Raw genomic sequence first — 17,682 nt, 5'->3', positions numbered from 1 at the left:
ACAATATCACTTTAACATTCGAATTTATAAATTTTTAAAAATTGTCCATCTCTTAAATTTAAAATTGAAATATTTTATTGAAACACTTTTTCTAGGTTCAATTGAAAACGTGAAAATGGAATCCTCTGCATGGTTAGACAATTAGGATTTTTTTTTCTTTGAAAGGTGAGACAATTGATTGGTTGTGCACAAATAAATTGAACAGAAATATCAAATATCCATTAAATATTTTATTCGTTATAAAGTAAACCTTGACAGCTTTTAATTTGGACCGGAGGAATCACGATTTACAAAATTATCGTTGCGGTTTCACAGCCTAAGCTTCACTTTATAATATGAAAATGTAACTCAAATTACTTGACACTTTGCCCTTGTTAAATTTCGCGGATCATTTAAATTTTATTGGATATTACCAACGGGAAAACAATTTCAAGCAATTTTGATGCTAATATGAGAAAGAAGCACTTAAAACGGAGTATAGATTTACACTTCAAAACGAAAAACTTCAAAGAATTTCATCTTGATCTCATGGATGAAACAACAATATGCTCCTTGTATTGCCGATCGAAGCCTTTGAATCCCTAATTTATCCTCTTCAGTTGACAACAAGAACTTGAGGCAGGCTTCATTGCTTCAGAACGAATGCATCTGCAATAGTGGTAAAGATCATTAAAACTGTCTAACATAAAGCACGGTAGCAAACAAGAATAAACACTTTTTCTATGAACCTTTTAGATGTGATAGCAGAGATCTGCATCCTATGCATCTGCAGATCACAAAGCCGTACTCGGCCATCAGTATCGAACAAAACCGGATAAAAGCTTCACCTTTTATAAACAAGTCCACCACTAAAGCAGCATGCTCAATCAGGTGTTGAAAAGAACAAATCTGATTAACAGCATAAACATATTTCAAATCTACACACAGAAGTAGACATCAGATGTCTCTGTATTACGACACCACATCAATAGGTTTATCCACATGCATGGAATCTTTGACACTCGAGATACTAGATACAATCTCTGCATATTTTGGCATTGTAAGAGATTCTCAGAGACAGTGTTCCTCCAAAATCTTTTTGTGCAACAAGTATGAAAAAATATATAAATTACACAGTTCTATAAAGCTGACAAACCTTGCATATAAAAGAGTCCCTTTTAGTCCTTGTATTTCATTGTTTCTTTCTCAAAACCAATAGTTGGAAATTGTTTGGCATACTCCTCAACTTCTCGTCTGAGCTTTGCAATCTCAGATTGAATGTTCACATCTGACTGCAAGGTCTCTACAAAGTCCTTCAACTTTGTTCCTGGATTAATCATAATTGGAAGGAAATGCTGTCAGCACACGTTTTATGTGGCTAAATGCACTCACGTCATATTACAATGTATAGAGGTATTGATGCATCGGTAAATGATGAAGCAGAGGAAAATACCTTTTGTCTCAGCCTTGATTTTCAAGGCCAACTTGACAGCTGCATCAAAGAAGTCAGCTACCTTCTCAAAGTCTTCCTCAATAAAACCCCTAGATGTGAGAGCTGGGGTTCCTGAATCACAAGAAACCACAGGATTCAAAAAACTGAAGGACCTAACTAATGACCAAATTAACCAGTAGATGCTTGATGATCAAAGGAGAAGGTCCATACCCATACGGATGCCACCAGGAACCATAGCAGACACATCCCCTGGAACAGTGTTTTTATTGGCTGCGATATGAACTGATTCCATTACCTTCTCAACTCTTGAGCCATCAATACCCTGTTGGATAGCATTAAGAAACAAGGAACTTATTCTTTTTATCATGCTATAGACTTTAATTACCAAGTAAATTGTTATAAAACATTGGTAGAGTCCTCTCTACAGAGTTCTGGTTAGTAAAAGGGTGAAAAGTTTGCAGACCTATTACATTAGTTCCTATACAATTATTCCAACAGAATTCTCTTGATCACATAGAAGGTAAAAGAATTTTCCTTAAAACAGTCTGAAAGGAGCAAACCTCGTACCTTGTTTCTCAAATTGACCAAGACTAGATGATTCTCGGTTCCACCAGATACTAGTTCATACCCCTTTTCTAGCAACCTCTGCATAAAGGAAACTTAGAATTGTAACTACCATAGTTAAATCACTCAGCGGAGATAAGATAATGTTGTTCATAATGGAAAAGAAATGAATTTACAAATGCCAAGTAATGAACTTGCATCAACCGGAGATCATTCAGTATACCTGAGCAAATTTTGAGCAATTACTGAGAACTTGTTCTTGGTAAGCCTTGTATTCGGGTGTTCTGACCTATAATCACATATGTCAAACTTGAGAAATCTACATGCTCTTGGCTAACTTGGATCTAAAAATTGTATTGCCTGACCAAGTATTTTGTTTGCATAAACACAAATTTTTATAAAAAAGTACCTGCTTCAACGCAACTGCTAAGCCCGTTATGGTGTGATTGTGTGGACCACCTTGAAGTCCAGGAAAGACAGCTTGATTAATTTTATCTTCAAAATCATACATCACCTGTAGGATAGAACCCAAGGCATTGGATAAATTCCTCTTCCTACTTTACACTTTAGAGTTTCAAACCAGAAACAATAGGAAAATGTTACTAAAAAAGTGATACTCAAGGTAAGCCATGTCTGCATTCATTTTGGTCTCACTCTTTCCTTCTCTTTTTAATTCATCAAACATTATAGGGAGAGAGAGAGAGAGAGGGAAAAAAAAACCAAAACTAACTTGAATTAATATTTAATACTCACCTCTTGCCCTTTTTTGTTGATCTCTTTCACTCCCTTCCTGAAGAAGATCATTGCACCACGTGGACCACGAAGCGACTTGTGCGTTGTGGTTGTCACAACATCTGCATATTCAAAAGGAGATGGAATAACACCTGCAGCAACCAACCCACTAATATGTGCCATGTCAGCCAACAGAATTGCTTTCTGCTTGTCACAAACCTGTCAACATATCAAAATTAGAGTCTCTTAGTTTCTCAATGTTGAGTCAAAATATTCACTGATATATGACAAGATTTTTTGATAGTGAGTCAAGTACAAAGGACTTTACCTTGCGGATACTCGCATAGTCATAAAGGCGAGCATAAGCACTGGCACCAGCAACTATAAGTTTTGGTCTGAAAAGCACAGCACTTTTCTCCAACTGCAAACATATTTATTCTTTAAATCACATCTTTTAAAGAGACAATCAAGTAAATTTCCAACAACATACTTAGATGAATTTAAAAAGTGTGCAAGGGCTTTTCCACTTAATCCACACAGAAAAGATCTTTATTGTCCACTCTGCTCTAGAATTTGATTTGTGATATATATGCAAGTCCCAAACAATTTGAAAGCTTCAAACAAATCAATTGAAAATTTTAAAGTATTAAGATAGTCATTTCCCTTTTTGTCAAAATATGCACAAAAGGTACAGCATGTAACAAATATTCACAGAATGTTTCTGACATGAATCTAAAAGGATTGTTAAAGCAAAAGAAACAGTGATCAAAATCACATGCCTGGTTTTGTATTCCCATGTAAATTACTTATGAGTAGAATACACAAAATGCAAATCTTTTCTTTCTTCAAAAAAAAAAAACAAGAAAAAAAGAAAGAAAAAAACTAGCATCTTTACTAAGATAGAATTGAAAAATTACCTGATCATAATCGATAAAACCTGTACTCTCATTCAATCTATATGGCATTGTCTCAAAGAATATGGACACAGCAGATATCTTCTTAGTATCAGTCTGCATGATGCAAAGAGAAAGTGAAAACTTGAGTTTCACAAGCTTAATGGCCTTAAGAGTAATGTTACGCTTTCCTAAGAATCTTATAGGTAGGTAGCATAACCTGATATTCTTTTTAGAAAAAAAAATGGAAGATCAAAAATTAAAAACTCGAATTTTAGTTACCATGAGTGGACAAAATAATCCTAATTCAGCAGAAAAGCTCATGACTGAAAAAATTCTATAAGCACCTGATAACCATGTGAAAGATGCCCACCATGTGGTAGATCAAGTGCCATAATTCTCTCGTGAGGTTTCAATAATGCTGTGTAAACTTGAAAGTTAGCAGGGGATCCAGATAGTGACTGCACATTGACTGCAATAATGAGACAGATACATGGTAAGTTGTACGCTGATATAAACAAAACAAGTATTCAGGCATGCAAAACCCTTCACGTGCTCAGAATGGAAAGTGGTAAATGGAAACAGAACTATAACTAAAGATGAAAGGTAAGTTGACATTTACATAATCATGCAGTTAGCTCTATATACTTTGAAAAATGAAACAAATAAACAGCCAACAAATATCTAATCCATGACATTGTCATAACATTTCACCATGCAGGTCCCAAAACATAACCTAAGCCCAAATATAAATGGCATGCATAAGTAATTCATTCACCTCCCCACTTTGCAGGATCCAACCCAAAAGCCTCTAGCGCACGCTTCTGACACAATGACTCAGCCATGTCGATATACCTGATCAAACAAGTATCAAAACATTAAACATTCACCCTACTAACAATTTGTACTAAAAAACCGGATGCCATGTGGGGCGTATTTTATTTCCCAATTCAATTCGCCAAAAAAATATCAATCACTATCACATTGATTGCAAAACCATGCACAATAGGAAATATAGGCCATTAATATTAGACACTGATAGTAGCAGACAAATTTTGAACATAGTAAAAGAAAAATGGGTAGATTGTCATACTCATTGCCTCCATAGTATCTAGCACCAGGATATCCTTCACTGTATTTATTGGTCATTACAGAGCCAACTGCTTGCATCACTGAGACGGACGTGAAATTCTCTGAAGGAATAAGTTCCAGTCCCTATCACACATTGGAAAAACAAGTTTGATTTTTCAATTAGGCAATAACTATGTTACCTAAAAAGATCACATTTCACAGATTACTCTATTCATTTCCGATGGATCAAAGAACCATTGATTACAAAACTAAAATCAGAAATATTTAGCATTCCAACCAAGTACCTTCCATTGCCTAGCTTTCTCGAGTTCGATAATGTCAGCAATTTCAGGATCGATCTCCTCAAGCGGAGCATTCAACTGATGTATCCACTGCAAAAATCAAATACATTTTTTTTTCTATAAGCATAAATCAGAACTCAGAATCAAAGATCTAAAGTGTTTTTTTGAAAAGAAGGCTTACGTTAGCACGGGCTTTCTCTTTCTCAGCCGCAGCTGAAGACTGCACAAACAAAACTAAAATGAAAATTTGAAATTTAACAGAAGAAACAATGAAACAAAAAGGATTAGATTTCGGACCATGAAATTTATGGAGCTGCCATTGAAGAGAGGTCTGATTGGAGATTTGATGGAGGAAGAGAGCCTGCGAAGACTGATTGCCATTGCCATTATTTCTGAAATCCGAGCGAATCCAACAGAAAGATTATTGCGTTTTGGTTGGAAAAATTAAAAAAAAAAAAAACAAGTGGAATGTTTGCGAGTGGGTTGGTGGAGACTGAGACTGTTGCTTGGCTATGCTAATATTATAGAAGTGCGGGGTGCCGTAGATCGACGAAATGGGGACATTGGTTGGTTTGGTTTTGCGGTGTAACGTTAACGTCACTCGCTCAACTGCCACGTAATCATTTTAAAACGACCGAGGTAGGTAATTGGATTTTGACGACATCTTTTGAGATCAACAGAGCCTAGCCCATTAAGGAAATTAGTTTGGGGAAGAAGCCTAAACCTCAAACCCAGCCCAATTATAGGCTGAACGAGACCAATCATGCCTAGCCCACTTTGGTCAGAAAAAAGATTGGTGTAGAAGCCTAAACTTACCAGGCCTAGCCCAATCCTAACCGGATCTGATGCATCTTGTCTTGGGTTAAAGCAGCGTGATTATTATTAATGTATTTTTTGGATTTTTTATTTTTTTATTTTTGCTAATTGATTTTTTTTATTTGCATCACAAGTTGGAGTTAATAAATGTCAATTTATTTATCAAATTTTAAAGAACAAAAAAACTTCTTTTATTGTTATTCGAAAGGTCAACTACTTTAAAAAAAATGTAAAAAATAAAATTTATAGTCTTTCTTTTCTTAATGGCATAGTATCTAAAAAACCCCTAAATTGTTTAAAAAATTCAAATAAGCATTTATAATTTTATTGTATTCAATCAAACTCTTGTATTTTTATTTTAAGCTAATAAAGTTTTTATATTTTCATTTTAAGTCTAATAAGTCTTTATAACTAATAATTGACTTAATTAAAATATCATTTGTCATTCTATGTCATGCGACGTTAACATAATATGCTAACATGTCATAGTTGATGATGATATGATATGTTGATATATTATAATCGATGATGATATAATTGTTATTGTGACATAATAACATGATCATGTGATTTTTTTTATCTTTCATATCAATGCCATATAAATATAAAATAATAAGTTATATTTAACCTATGACAATTAGTCAATTATTAATTATAAAAGTTTATTTAATTCAAAATAAAAATATAAAAATTTGATTGAACTTAACAAAAGAATAAGAATTTATTTAAATTTTTTTAAATAATTCAGAAACTTTTTTAAGCAATATACCTTTCTTAATTTCTAAAAAAAGCCCATATTTTATATTTTTATAACATAAAATAGGTAGCATCTCATTTCATTCTCAAACAATGACATGCATTTTGTATTATTCCCTTTGAAATGATTCAATTGTATAATTCGAAGTTTCAATCCAAACCGGTGAATTGGAAAACCTGTCTTTAAAGTATAATGAGCACACAAACCATGAAAGAGAAATTGAAATATATAGCGAAACATGAAACAATCTTAACTGTTAGTGCAAAGTCCAAAAATGGATTAATAATCAGATGATCTCATATATTCACAAAAAACAATGGAAACAAATTCACCATATTTAGACATTCCCTGAGCCGAATGCTGGCCGATGATATATATAGTTTTCTATATTAATCTCTAAACTTTTCCTAAGTATTTGTAAACTATGGAATTTTGGAATCTTAGGCCGTTTTGTCAAATGCAGTATCTGTCCTGTATGGAATGTCCACACGTAGTCCTACAGCGTAAAGCTACGTCCATGAACAGTTATTTGATTAATTATCGCATCTCCCATGATTACATATATGCTATATAGTAACAAGCAGAGACACTTGATTTGCTGACCTCTCTTTTGGTAATCATCTTTAATTTCAAACTGATGTTGAACCTTTGAATTAACGAAGTTGTCGCATAGCAAGCAATTTTTATTGAAGTATACAACGTACAACTCTCGTGATATAGAAATCACCGTTCAAAAAAAGTAAGACTAAGGACCTTGCCCGGCCGATGTTGAAGAAGTTGACCCCAAAAATGATATAATGGACACCCAAAACTAAAAATAGCAGCAAAACATTCTCCCTCCTCTGGAATAAAAAGTGGCATGGATGTGCTAAACAAAGTCGCAGCAGCTAGCAGTCTCTCTAAGGCTACTTAGTTCTGATCTCTTCTTTGGATTCTCTCAATGGGAACTGTGGAATTAGATGCATCACCAAAACTAGATGAGAAACCCATAGTGGAGCCTGAAATAGACGAAAGCGAACTCTCTCCGATAGAAGAAGTTCGTCTAACAGTACCCAACACCGATGAGCCTTCACTCCCTGTATGGACTTTTCGTATGTGGTTCTTGGGTCTTTCCTCTTGTTTGCTTCTTTCATTCCTCAACCAGTTCTTCGGCTACCGTTCGGAGCCACTCGTCATCACCCAAATCACTGTCCAAGTGGCAACTCTCCCCATCGGACGGTTCATGGCTTCTGTTCTTCCCACGACTAAGTTTCCAATACCTGGGTTTGGTTCCAGGCAATTCTCGCTCAACCCGGGACCCTTTAACATGAAGGAGCATGTTTTGATTACGATATTTGCTAATGCTGGGAGTGCATTCGGGGGCGGTACTGTTTATGCTGTTGGTATTGTTACCATTATCAAGGCTTTTTATGGGAGGAGCATCTCTTTCTTGGCTAGTTGGCTTCTTATCATTACTACACAGGTTCGTTTACTCTACTATACATGTATGTTAACGAGGTACAGTAACAGTTTTAAAGGAAAAGGCTGAGACTATGGAATGAGAAGTTCTCAGGTTTAAATTAACCCTCGTTTTGATGTTGTTTAATGTTTTAAAAGTGAAAAAAGAACAAAGAGGAAATGAACCATCTTTCCTTTTCATAGTGTAGATAGCAATGCTATCACTAAGCACAGTTGGTTTCGGGTTTGGCTATTCTTGTTTCTGGTAAATTATATATGCTTAGGTTCATCGATCGGCATATGGTGTGATTTGTTGAGTGCAGGTGATGGGATATGGCTGGGCGGGGCTCCTGCGGAAGTACGTGGTCGAGCCGGCGCACATGTGGTGGCCCTCTACCCTCGTTCAAATTTCTCTATTCAGGTAATTCAAGCTTTTTGGTCTTATCCCTATATTTGTTATCCATTGGAAACGACATATCATGTGAAAGTAGCAGAAAAATATCTATCTTTAATTGGCTTCTTCAACAACCTACACCTTACCTGATAAATTTTAATGCAAAAAGTATCACCAAGGATCCTGAAATCGAATGCGTTATTTTAATTCTAAAAGTAACTTATGAATAGTTTTCAATTTTCTCAAATGAATAATGAATTTGATACGTATTTTTGTATTTCACATATATATGCTGGCTGGCTGATATGATCACTACTATGTCAAGCTTTAATATCATTTTCCTTGTAACAAGAAGAAGATGTGAACCGGCAAGTATCCATCATATTAATTACTATATAATTAAGTATTTTTAGCTATTTTTATCTGTCATATCTATATATATATCTACAGTCTTAACTTTAGAAAAGAACCGAAGTCTACCAACTTATGCAAATGGTTAATTGAAAGTATTTTTGTATCTTAGTTTCCCATTGGCTATTTATGAACAATATCCCTTGAAAATCATTCTAAGTTATCAATAGACACTTTTGTCAGTAAATAATTAGAAAAGACCCTCTATCGATAGTAATCTGTCAATAAATTTTTTATCATTTTAATTTAATAATGTCAAAATCTTTTTTGATAATTTTTCGGCTACATAGTGTTTGTCGAAAATTTTCGTCAAAAATTGATCATGAGTTATCAAATAAGGTATTACTAATAACATGTTTAATAAAAATTATAATGTGACATTATTTTAATAGATACCTAAAACAATTCACTTTTAAGATAATTTTAGTATAATTTAACTTAAGTTAAAACATACTAATATATTTCATTTAGATAAGAAAAATTAAAAAATTAATAGACTTATTTGAAATTATGATTAAAAATTAAAAGTGAAAGTATTTTATTCAAAAAAAAAATCATCAATACCGAATAGGCTTAGTGAGAGTTCCAAATCAAATATAGACCTTAGATAGATTAATTGGCGCCCCTGATGGAACTATGCTGCTGATTTTTCAGGACGCTGCATGAAAAGGAAGAAAATGATGGCAAGCGCCGCATTTCACGAGCGAAATTCTTCGTGATTGCACTAGTTTGTAGCTTTTGCTGGTACATCGTCCCTGGGTACCTCTTCAACACATTGCAAAGCATCTCCTTGGTCTGTTTGGCTTTCCCCCATTCAGTAACTGCCCATCAAATCGGGTCAGGCCTGAGTGGTCTCGGCATAGGGGCCTTTACTCTTGACTGGACAACAGTTGCCTCCTTCTTGTTTAGCCCTCTCGTTTCGCCCTTCTTTGCCATTGTGAATGTCTTCATAGGATATGCCTTGATAATTTATTTTGTGATGCCAATATCTTACTGGGGCATGAACCTGTACAACGCCAAAACTTTCCCGATATTTTCAGCGGACTTGTTTACTTCACAAGGTCAGTTGTATAACATTACACAGATTGTTAATGAGAAGTTCGAGCTAGATTTGCCAGAATACGAGAAGTTAGGGAGGATCCATCTGAGCACTTTCTTCGCTCTCACCTATGGATTTGGGTTTGCAACCATTGCGTCCACAGTAAGTCATGTGGCCTTGTTCTATGGAAGGTAATTCCTTAGTACTAATTCAGAAGGAAAAATTCACTCTTCTTATTGCAGTCTCCAAGACTTTCAATTAATCACTGAACATCTACTAAAGCTGCATCTTAAGTAAAGAGGATCATGTTAATTACAGGGAAATTTATAGTAGATACCGAGCTTCTTCCAAGGAAAAGGCAGATATACACACTAGGTTGATGAGGAACTACCGGGACATACCTTCATGGTGGTTCTATTTGCTTCTTCTCGGCTCAATTGTTGTTGGCCTTGCACTCTGCATCTTCCTTAATAAGGATGTCCAGATGCCTTGGTGGGGACTGTTGTTTGCTGCTGCACTCGCCTTCGTCTTCACCCTGCCTATCAGCATCATAACAGCCACGACAAATCAAGTACTTTAAGATAAATTTTGGTTATCAATGGGGATAAAATATTTTAAATTTCCATCTATTTGACTTTTATAGTAACTTTAAGATTCCTAAATGCAAAAGTTTTTATTCTCTCCCTGCAGACACCAGGGCTAAATATCATTACAGAGTATATAATGGGGGCAATATTACCTGGAGAACCAATAACCAATGTCTGTTTTAAGACCTATGGGTACATAAGCATGGCTCAGGCAGTTGCTTTTCTTAGTGATTTCAAGCTCGGTCATTACATGAAAATCCCTCCAAGATCAATGTTCCTGGTTCAGGTATTATAACATATTCTCTCTATAATTGTTTCGTTTTCTTAGAACTAACAGATCTTTATTTTCCTGCTTCTAATTCTCTTACATTTTTCAATTGTTGCAATTGCATATCAGTTTATCGGGACCGTTTTAGCAGGAACAGTCAACCTTGGCGTGGCCTGGTGGCTTTTAACTTCTGTTGATAGCATATGCCACAAAGATTTTCTTCCAAAAAATAGTCCTTGGACATGCCCCGGTGATAGAGTCTTCTTTGATGCATCTGTTATATGGGGTCTGGTGGGACCTAAGCGAATTTTTGGCTCTCTTGGACAATACTCAACACTTAACTGGTTCTTCCTAGGAGGACTTTTGGGACCAGTTGTAGTATGGCTTTTGCACAAGGCATTTCCCAGTCAGTCTTGGATTCCCCTTATCAATCTACCAGTACTTTTGGGTGCAACTGGTAACATGCCTCCAGCATCACCATTGAACTATACTTCCTGGATTTTGGTTGGTACCATCTTCAATTTCTTCGTCTTCAGGTATCGAAAGCAATGGTGGCAGAGGTATAACTACATTCTATCAGCAGCACTGGATGCAGGAGTAGCCTTCATGACAGTTCTGCTTTACTTTGCACTAGGCTTGGAGAATAAGAGTTTGAATTGGTGGGGTTCTAGTCCTGATTATATTCCTGAACACTGTGATTTAGCAGGTTGCCCCACTGCAAAGGGCATATCAGTTGATGGGTGCCCAACATTTTAAGCTTCATGTTTTCCTTCCTATGTTCATAGTTAATGTTGTACTCAGTTCAAATCTGCTACTTTATTTTTCTGAAGGTCTCAGCAAGTCACAGTATAAAAAAAAAAAGCATTCAAGCTTAATGAAAGAATTTGTGTGATTCATAATTAGCTGGGTTGGCTAAACAATTATGTACATAAGCTAAGTTTGTGTCATGTTTACAATTGTTAATAGCATTATTATTCACTCTACAAATAGGTTGGTGATTGCATAAATCATAAGATTAAAAGATCTCCCCATCCTTTCCCTTTAATTTTTTAATCATTCTTATCATACAAAACCTTAAACATGGTGAATGATTCAAGTCAAGAGTACTGATTTCCACAAATCTTGCAACCTTTGGAGCAGAGACCTGTTTGGATTTTCCATAATTTCTTGGAGAGCTGAATGGAATCATATAGTATACGTTCCCAAAATTGCTTAATGGGTCCATCTGCTGTAGCCCTAGTCCTATTTGCTTCCACCACTTGAAGCGGTCGCCATTCTTTGATTTTTGGAACTTTTCCTGCGGTAGGTTACTGTTAAAGAAACAAGGATCATGGAATAAAGTCAAAATCAAGAAATTACATTAGAAATATATAAATGAGCTTTTTCTTTTGGTTTTCTCACTCTTTCCATTAGCTTTTAGTGATAATTTCGTCATAAATAATATAGGCAAAAATAGAGTTGCCAACCAAAGATGGAAATTAACTTCTGTAATACCTAGTTTGGCATTATAATTAATTAGATTGTACACTAATTTGTTGCTGAAGTAATTTGAAAAAAAGTTGAACTTAACATAAATATACTAAACCCAGCTGGCATTTTTATTATTTGCAATCCAAATAATAGCTTTTAATAAATGACCCAACAACCCAAGGTCAAATTCACCTTAAAATTTTTTATGTAGTAAATAATATTGATTTGTGTTAAATTTTTTTACTAATGCTAATTAATAAGGGTTTTTCCCATCTCTTTCTTTTCTTTAGAGTTTTTTCTTAATAGGAATATATGATAAGAGTCCCTTGATTTTTTTTAAATGAAATAAGGACTCTTTTTTTATATATAAAGAAATAAGGACTCTTGTTCCCTCAAAACTCAAAAGTGTAGATTACTAAAGAACCTATTTTCACTCAACTGCTAACATCATACAAGTTAGCCTTGAAGTTATTAATAATAAATGGGATTAACGTGGTAAGCAGAAAAGGGAAATAAACGTAGAGCGTTGGCTACCTTACAGGTATATACACATAATCAAGAAACAGTACAGACAATTTTTACTGATCCCACAAGCCCTTCTTAAAAGGCCTCTCGATCGTTATGCATTAATCAAGGGATTGCATTCAAGGCATAATAATCCTATAGAATCTCAACGAATGGACACGTTCTCAAAGTCGAACTGAAAATTTCCCCAAGACGCAGTAGATATCCTCCCGCAACAAACCCAAAAAGAAAAAGGAATAAACCACCTGTTTTTTGGCCAACACTCTTTCAATGACGTCTCTCGAAATAGAGTACAACGCCGACGTCGTTTCGGCGGTCGACGAAGATGACGTCTCCCCCGTAGAAGAAGTTCGTCTAACCGTTTCTAACGACGACGATACAACACTCCCTGTTTGGACATTCCGAATGTGGTTCCTTGGACTCTTCTCATGCTGTCTTCTTTCCTTCCTCAACACTTTTTTCAGTTACCGTACGGAGCCGCTCCAGGTTACCATGATCTCCATCCAGGTGGCGTCACTCCCTGCGGGAAAGTTCCTGGCGAGAGTGCTACCAACCACCAAGTTTAAGATCCCCGGGTTCGGAAGCCGCGAGTTTACGCTTAACCCGGGCCCTTTTAACGTTAAAGAGCATGTCTTGATCTCTATCTTCGCTAATGCTGGGGCTGCCTTTGGAGGCGGTACGGCTTATGCTATTGGTATCGTGAATATTATTCGGGCCTTCTATCATAAAAAGATCAGTTTTTTGGCTAGTTGGATTCTAGTCATCACCACACAGGTAAAAATTCCCACTCCTTTAAAAGAGAAAAAACTTCAATCTTGGAGCTCCTTTTTGTCTCATTAGTAGTTGTCTAAATTTGAACAGGTTTTGGGGTATGGATGGGCGGGGATTATGAGGAAGTTTGTGGTGGAACCTGCGCAGATGTGGTGGCCAAGTAGCCTGGTTCAGGTTTCTCTTTTCAGGTAAAAAAAAAAACTGTCGTTTATACGTTGGCATCTGCCTCATGATCCTAGTGACGAAACGAATTTTGTTTTTTGTGGGCAATTTCTGTGAATGAGAATTGAATTTATGGTTCATTATTTCACCTTCTGGAATAATACAACATTTAAACTATAGCTGTGCCTAGGATCATTAATCCGAACTAGATGAGCCCAGGTCTAAGCTAATATGTGCTTGAGGGATATAAAATCAGACTTAAAGCTGAGATGGAGTTTATTTAATCAGTTCCTCGTCCTGTTATTTTATCTGGTTATGCATATGGTGTTCATTAGTTTAACGTCATAGATTAAAATCCATTGGATTTTTATATTTTAGCCTGTCTTGGATAGTATTTTTTGAGGGTGGTGAAATGTTGGGTGGTTTTTACCTCCATCTTGCGCACATATGCTATGTTTGATAATTGTACATGTTGGAGACAACTGGGTTGGTCTATTAAGGTTGACACATGGACTGGTGCAGAGAAAAGGACCAGCTGATCCGGAAAATTGGAATCCAAGGTAATTCAAACTTCGCACGGAAGTTAATGCTTAGGCCATGTATGGAAATTTTACCGGACAGTATTCCTCGGTTAAATGTAATGTACTAATGACAGATTTTCCACTCCAATATATCGTTCTAATGCTCATACAGGCCTCCCATTTCTGGCCAACTAGGATTCTATTTTTCGTATTCAGATTCTGCCAGCCTGTAATTATGCTGTTTTCCCTTAGTCCTTTCCCCTGTTTGTCTTAGAGTGCCTCTACTTTCAGCACAAAAACAAAATTTTATTTTATTTTATTAGAAAACGGAAATCAAAGATGATTTGTTTTTAATTTTGATAGTATGGAATAACATGGTTTGAAATTGCACATTTTTATTGTTAATGCTGGAAGAAATTGCAAAACACACCATCAGCCAATTATGTTCACACATTATTTACAGGGCCATGCATGAGAAAGACAGCAAACGCATGTCCCGAGGGAAGTTCTTCTTGATTGCACTTATTTGCAGCTTCTCCTGGTATGTGTTTCCAGGCTACCTCTTCCCCACGTTATCAGCCATTTCTTGGGTCTGCTGGGCTTTTCCCAAGTCAGTAACTGCCCAGCAGATCGGATCAGGCATGGACGGGATTGGCATTGGATCCTTTGCCATTGACTGGTCAGTCATAGCCTCTTTCCTTGGCAGCCCTCTGGTCACCCCTTTTTTTGCAATTGTTAACATCTTTGTAGGCTATGCGTTATTTATGTATATCATACTTCCAATTGCCTATTGGGGAGTAAACGTATATAACGCCAAGAATTTCCCAATTTTCTCCTCGCATTTGTTTAATCACAAGGGAGAACCGTACAACGTATCAGAAATTGTAAATGACAAATTTGAAATAGAATTGCCAGCATACGAGCAGCAGGGACGTGTAAACCTGAGCGTGTTCTTTTCTCTCACCTATGGTATTGGCTTTGCTGCCATTATAGCTACTCTTTCGCACGTGGCTGTTTTTAATGGAAAGTGAGTAATCAAAAACTTTTAATTTTATTGCTTGTCACCTTATTTTTGGCCTTGATTTTTGGTGTTAATTAATCTTTGACATATAATTTGTGTTGAATGTTGGAACAGGGAGATATATGCACAACTGCAAGCTTCTTTCAAGGGAAAAGAAGATATCCATACCAAGTTAATGAAGAAGTATAAGAACATACCTAACTGGTGGTTTCACCTGATGCTTGTGTTGACATTGCTACTCTCTCTTGTGATGTGTATTTTTTTGAAACGTGAAATTCAAATGCCTTGGTGGGGGCTTATCTTTGCGGCAGGCCTTGCTTTAGCTTTCACTCTTCCTATCAGCATCATAACTGCCACTACAAATCAGGTAAGAAACTCCCACTTTTATATGTCTCTGCCAGGTAATCATGCAGGAACCCAAAGATAATTACTAGTAGAATTTAGCAAAAAAGCCGGCAATAAATGTTACACTACAAAGCACTCTAAAATCATGTAATTCTGAGTTATCACTAGAGTGTTGTTTTGGTTTCCGATATCTGATAACTTTGTGGATCCATCTAGCTGATCTTTGTTTGCTAATGATTGGAGCCTGGAGGCATTGAGCGCTATATGATTAACATGCATGCTAATTTTCACCCTTTTTGTTGCCAGTCACCAGGACTCAATGTCATCACAGAGTACATCATGGGTTACATATTACCAGGAAAACCAATAGCCAATGTCTGCTTTAAAACTTACGGATATATAAGCATGGCACAGGCAGTTTCCTTTCTTAATGATTTCAAGCTGGGCCATTACATGAAGATTCCACCAAGATCGATGTTTGTAGTCCAGGTAAATCTCCTGAAAAAGGGCATTTCATCTTGAGGGGAAATTAAGTCATTTAGAAAAACATCCAGACAAAAAGTAAAAATGAAAATGACATTTATAATCAAAACAGCAAATGAGTCAATTGAGTGAAGTAGATAATAGTAATATAATAAATATAGATAGATTTGACAAGTTAAAAGAAGAAAGCTTCAAATTAATTCCTGATCCTAGTGTCTATAGCACCATAAAGAATAAACCCCTTACTAATTTGTGCTTCCTAAGATAAATTATGTAAGAACAGAACAGGATCCTTTGTAGGGTTACTTTACTTTTGCTAATGCCTTTCCTCCTATTTGTGTTCTATTGAAAGGCCATGGGAACTATAATAGCCGGAACAATCAACCTTGCAGTAGCATGGTGGCTGCTGACTACCGTTGAGAACATATGCCAGGATCAACTACTTCCTCCCAACAGTCCCTGGACATGTCCTGGTGACCGAGTCTTCTATGATGCATCTGTTATCTGGGGTCTGGTTGGACCAAAAAGGATCTTCGGTCCTCTTGGAAACTACGCCGCTCTGAACTGGTTCTTCCTTGGAGGTGCCTTGGGACCTGTCGTGGTATGGCTATTCCACAAAGCTTTCCCTAACCAGAAATGGATCTCACTGATCAACCTTCCAGTGCTCTTGGGAGCAACAGCGGCAATGCCACCAGCGACATCACTGAACTTCAATTGCTGGATTATCGTTGGAGTCATCTTCAATTACTATGTTTTTAAATACCGGAAAGGTTGGTGGCAGAGGTACAACTATGTTCTCTCAGCAGCCCTTGATGCTGGCCTGGCTTTCATGGGAGTGCTCTTATATTTCACATTGACCGTGCAAGGTATTAGCATATCCTGGTGGGGAGCCGAAGGCGAGCACTGCGATCTGGCTTCCTGTCCAACTGCCAAAGGCATAGTTGTAGATGGCTGTCCAGTGTACTAGATTTGTTTCAACTGCACATCAAAATTCATTTTAGGCTTTTAGCACTCTAGATTTTCATAATGGGCTCATCATCGAGAAAGGAGAAAAAATAAAGATGTACTTGTAAATCTCGCAACTGTTTTTTTTTTCTTTTTTTATATATATTATGTTTCTATATTGAATTCTTTCCCTGCAAATAGACGAGCTTACAAATCATCTATCTAAGCACTTCCTTCAGCACTGTACTGATACTGTAACGCATGAACAATCCTCGCTTTCCAGTATCCACCATAGAACAAAATTAAAACAAAAGAAAAAAAAAAAAGGAAAGAAACAAAAGAAATGTAAAAGAATAATTATCTCTACATTTCAACGACTCAAACTGTCTGGCCAAAGTCATTTTACTGGTCCGCAACTGATCTTGATGAAGGAGCAGCATATCGGGAGGAGAACCCACGATACAGAGAGCCCTCAATATCATCATCCCCATAGCCCTCGTCAAAGTTTTGAGCATAGCTCAAAGGGTCGTACCTAAAGCCACCAACTGGTCTTGGTTGTTTTGCCCTGAAAGCTGCCGTTATGCTATTGCCCAAACTTCTTATTCTTCTTTTTGTCCATGGAAGCTTCAGCTTGAGACGACCCCAGCACGAAAGCAACCCTTCCTCATCTGTGTTCCTCGGAGGTGAACTTCTCTCCATGGTTTTTGAGCTTTTTCCAAGAGAAACTTTCTTGGCT

The 17,682-nt window shown here is 36.5% G+C and overlaps 3 protein-coding genes across 4 annotated transcripts; 2 read left to right on the top strand and 1 right to left on the bottom strand.

Annotated features, from left to right (window-relative positions):
* Positions 1–379: 379 nt before the first annotated feature.
* Positions 380–5,559, bottom strand: LOC18591852 (serine hydroxymethyltransferase 2, mitochondrial). Of its 2 annotated transcripts, XR_016027935.1 has the most exons (17): positions 5,292–5,559; positions 5,176–5,214; positions 4,998–5,084; positions 4,715–4,836; positions 4,400–4,476; positions 3,969–4,093; positions 3,646–3,738; positions 3,057–3,149; positions 2,750–2,947; positions 2,406–2,510; positions 2,220–2,285; positions 2,000–2,077; positions 1,643–1,754; positions 1,433–1,543; positions 1,136–1,306; positions 729–766; positions 380–648 (listed from the first exon to the last, which is right to left on the bottom strand). XR_016027935.1 is itself a non-coding variant. In XM_018126286.2 (16 exons), the coding sequence occupies exons 1-15, from the start codon at positions 5,379–5,381 to the stop codon at positions 1,158–1,160; spliced, it is 1,545 nt and encodes a 514-aa protein (XP_017981775.1). In that variant the 5' UTR covers positions 5,382–5,559; the 3' UTR covers positions 750–888; positions 1,136–1,157. The 2 variants fall into 2 exon arrangements, 1 of the variants encoding a protein (XP_017981775.1); XM_018126286.2 differs by lacking the exon at positions 380–648 and having other exon boundaries at positions 750–888.
* A 1,948-nt stretch (positions 5,560–7,507) lies between these two features.
* LOC18591851 (oligopeptide transporter 4-like) lies at positions 7,508–11,544 on the top strand. Its single transcript, XM_018126284.2, has 6 exons — positions 7,508–8,029; positions 8,328–8,425; positions 9,464–10,039; positions 10,167–10,419; positions 10,539–10,721; positions 10,833–11,544. The coding sequence occupies exons 1-6, from the start codon at positions 7,508–7,510 to the stop codon at positions 11,457–11,459; spliced, it is 2,259 nt and encodes a 752-aa protein (XP_017981773.1). The 3' UTR covers positions 11,460–11,544.
* Positions 11,545–12,968: 1,424 nt separating this feature from the next.
* On the top strand, positions 12,969–17,136 carry LOC18591849 (oligopeptide transporter 2-like). The gene is made up of 6 exons (XM_007018242.3): positions 12,969–13,472; positions 13,560–13,657; positions 14,616–15,179; positions 15,288–15,540; positions 15,825–16,007; positions 16,354–17,136. The coding sequence occupies exons 1-6, from the start codon at positions 12,969–12,971 to the stop codon at positions 16,966–16,968; spliced, it is 2,217 nt and encodes a 738-aa protein (XP_007018304.2). The 3' UTR covers positions 16,969–17,136.
* The last annotated feature ends 546 nt before the right edge of the window (positions 17,137–17,682 follow it).

This window comes from Theobroma cacao, chromosome 8, assembly GCF_053813885.1.
Source record: "Theobroma cacao isolate CCN51 chromosome 8, ASM5381388v1, whole genome shotgun sequence".
Classification (NCBI taxonomy): Eukaryota; Viridiplantae; Streptophyta; class Magnoliopsida; order Malvales; family Malvaceae; genus Theobroma; species Theobroma cacao.
This window is presented reverse-complemented; position numbering and strand designations above follow the sequence as displayed.

Coding starts and splice junctions, on each gene's coding strand:
- LOC18591849 (XM_007018242.3), top strand. CDS start 12,969: ATGACGTCTCTCGAAATAGAGTACAACGCCGACGTCGTTTCGGCGGTC. Junction 13,473..13,559: donor TTCTAGTCATCACCACACAG/GTAAAAATTCCC, acceptor AAATTTGAACAG/GTTTTGGGGTATGGATGGGC. Junction 16,008..16,353: donor GATCGATGTTTGTAGTCCAG/GTAAATCTCCTG, acceptor TTCTATTGAAAG/GCCATGGGAACTATAATAGC.
- LOC18591851 (XM_018126284.2), top strand. CDS start 7,508: ATGGGAACTGTGGAATTAGATGCATCACCAAAACTAGATGAGAAACCC. Junction 8,030..8,327: donor TTCTTATCATTACTACACAG/GTTCGTTTACTC, acceptor TGTTGAGTGCAG/GTGATGGGATATGGCTGGGC. Junction 10,722..10,832: donor GATCAATGTTCCTGGTTCAG/GTATTATAACAT, acceptor ATTGCATATCAG/TTTATCGGGACCGTTTTAGC.
- LOC18591852 (XM_018126286.2), bottom strand. CDS start 5,381: ATGGCAATGGCAATCAGTCTTCGCAGGCTCTCTTCCTCCATCAAATCT. Junction 5,215..5,291: donor GCAGCTCCATAAATTTCATG/GTCCGAAATCTA, acceptor TTGTTTGTGCAG/TCTTCAGCTGCGGCTGAGAA. Junction 4,477..4,714: donor AGATACTATGGAGGCAATGA/GTATGACAATCT, acceptor TTGTTTGATCAG/GTATATCGACATGGCTGAGT.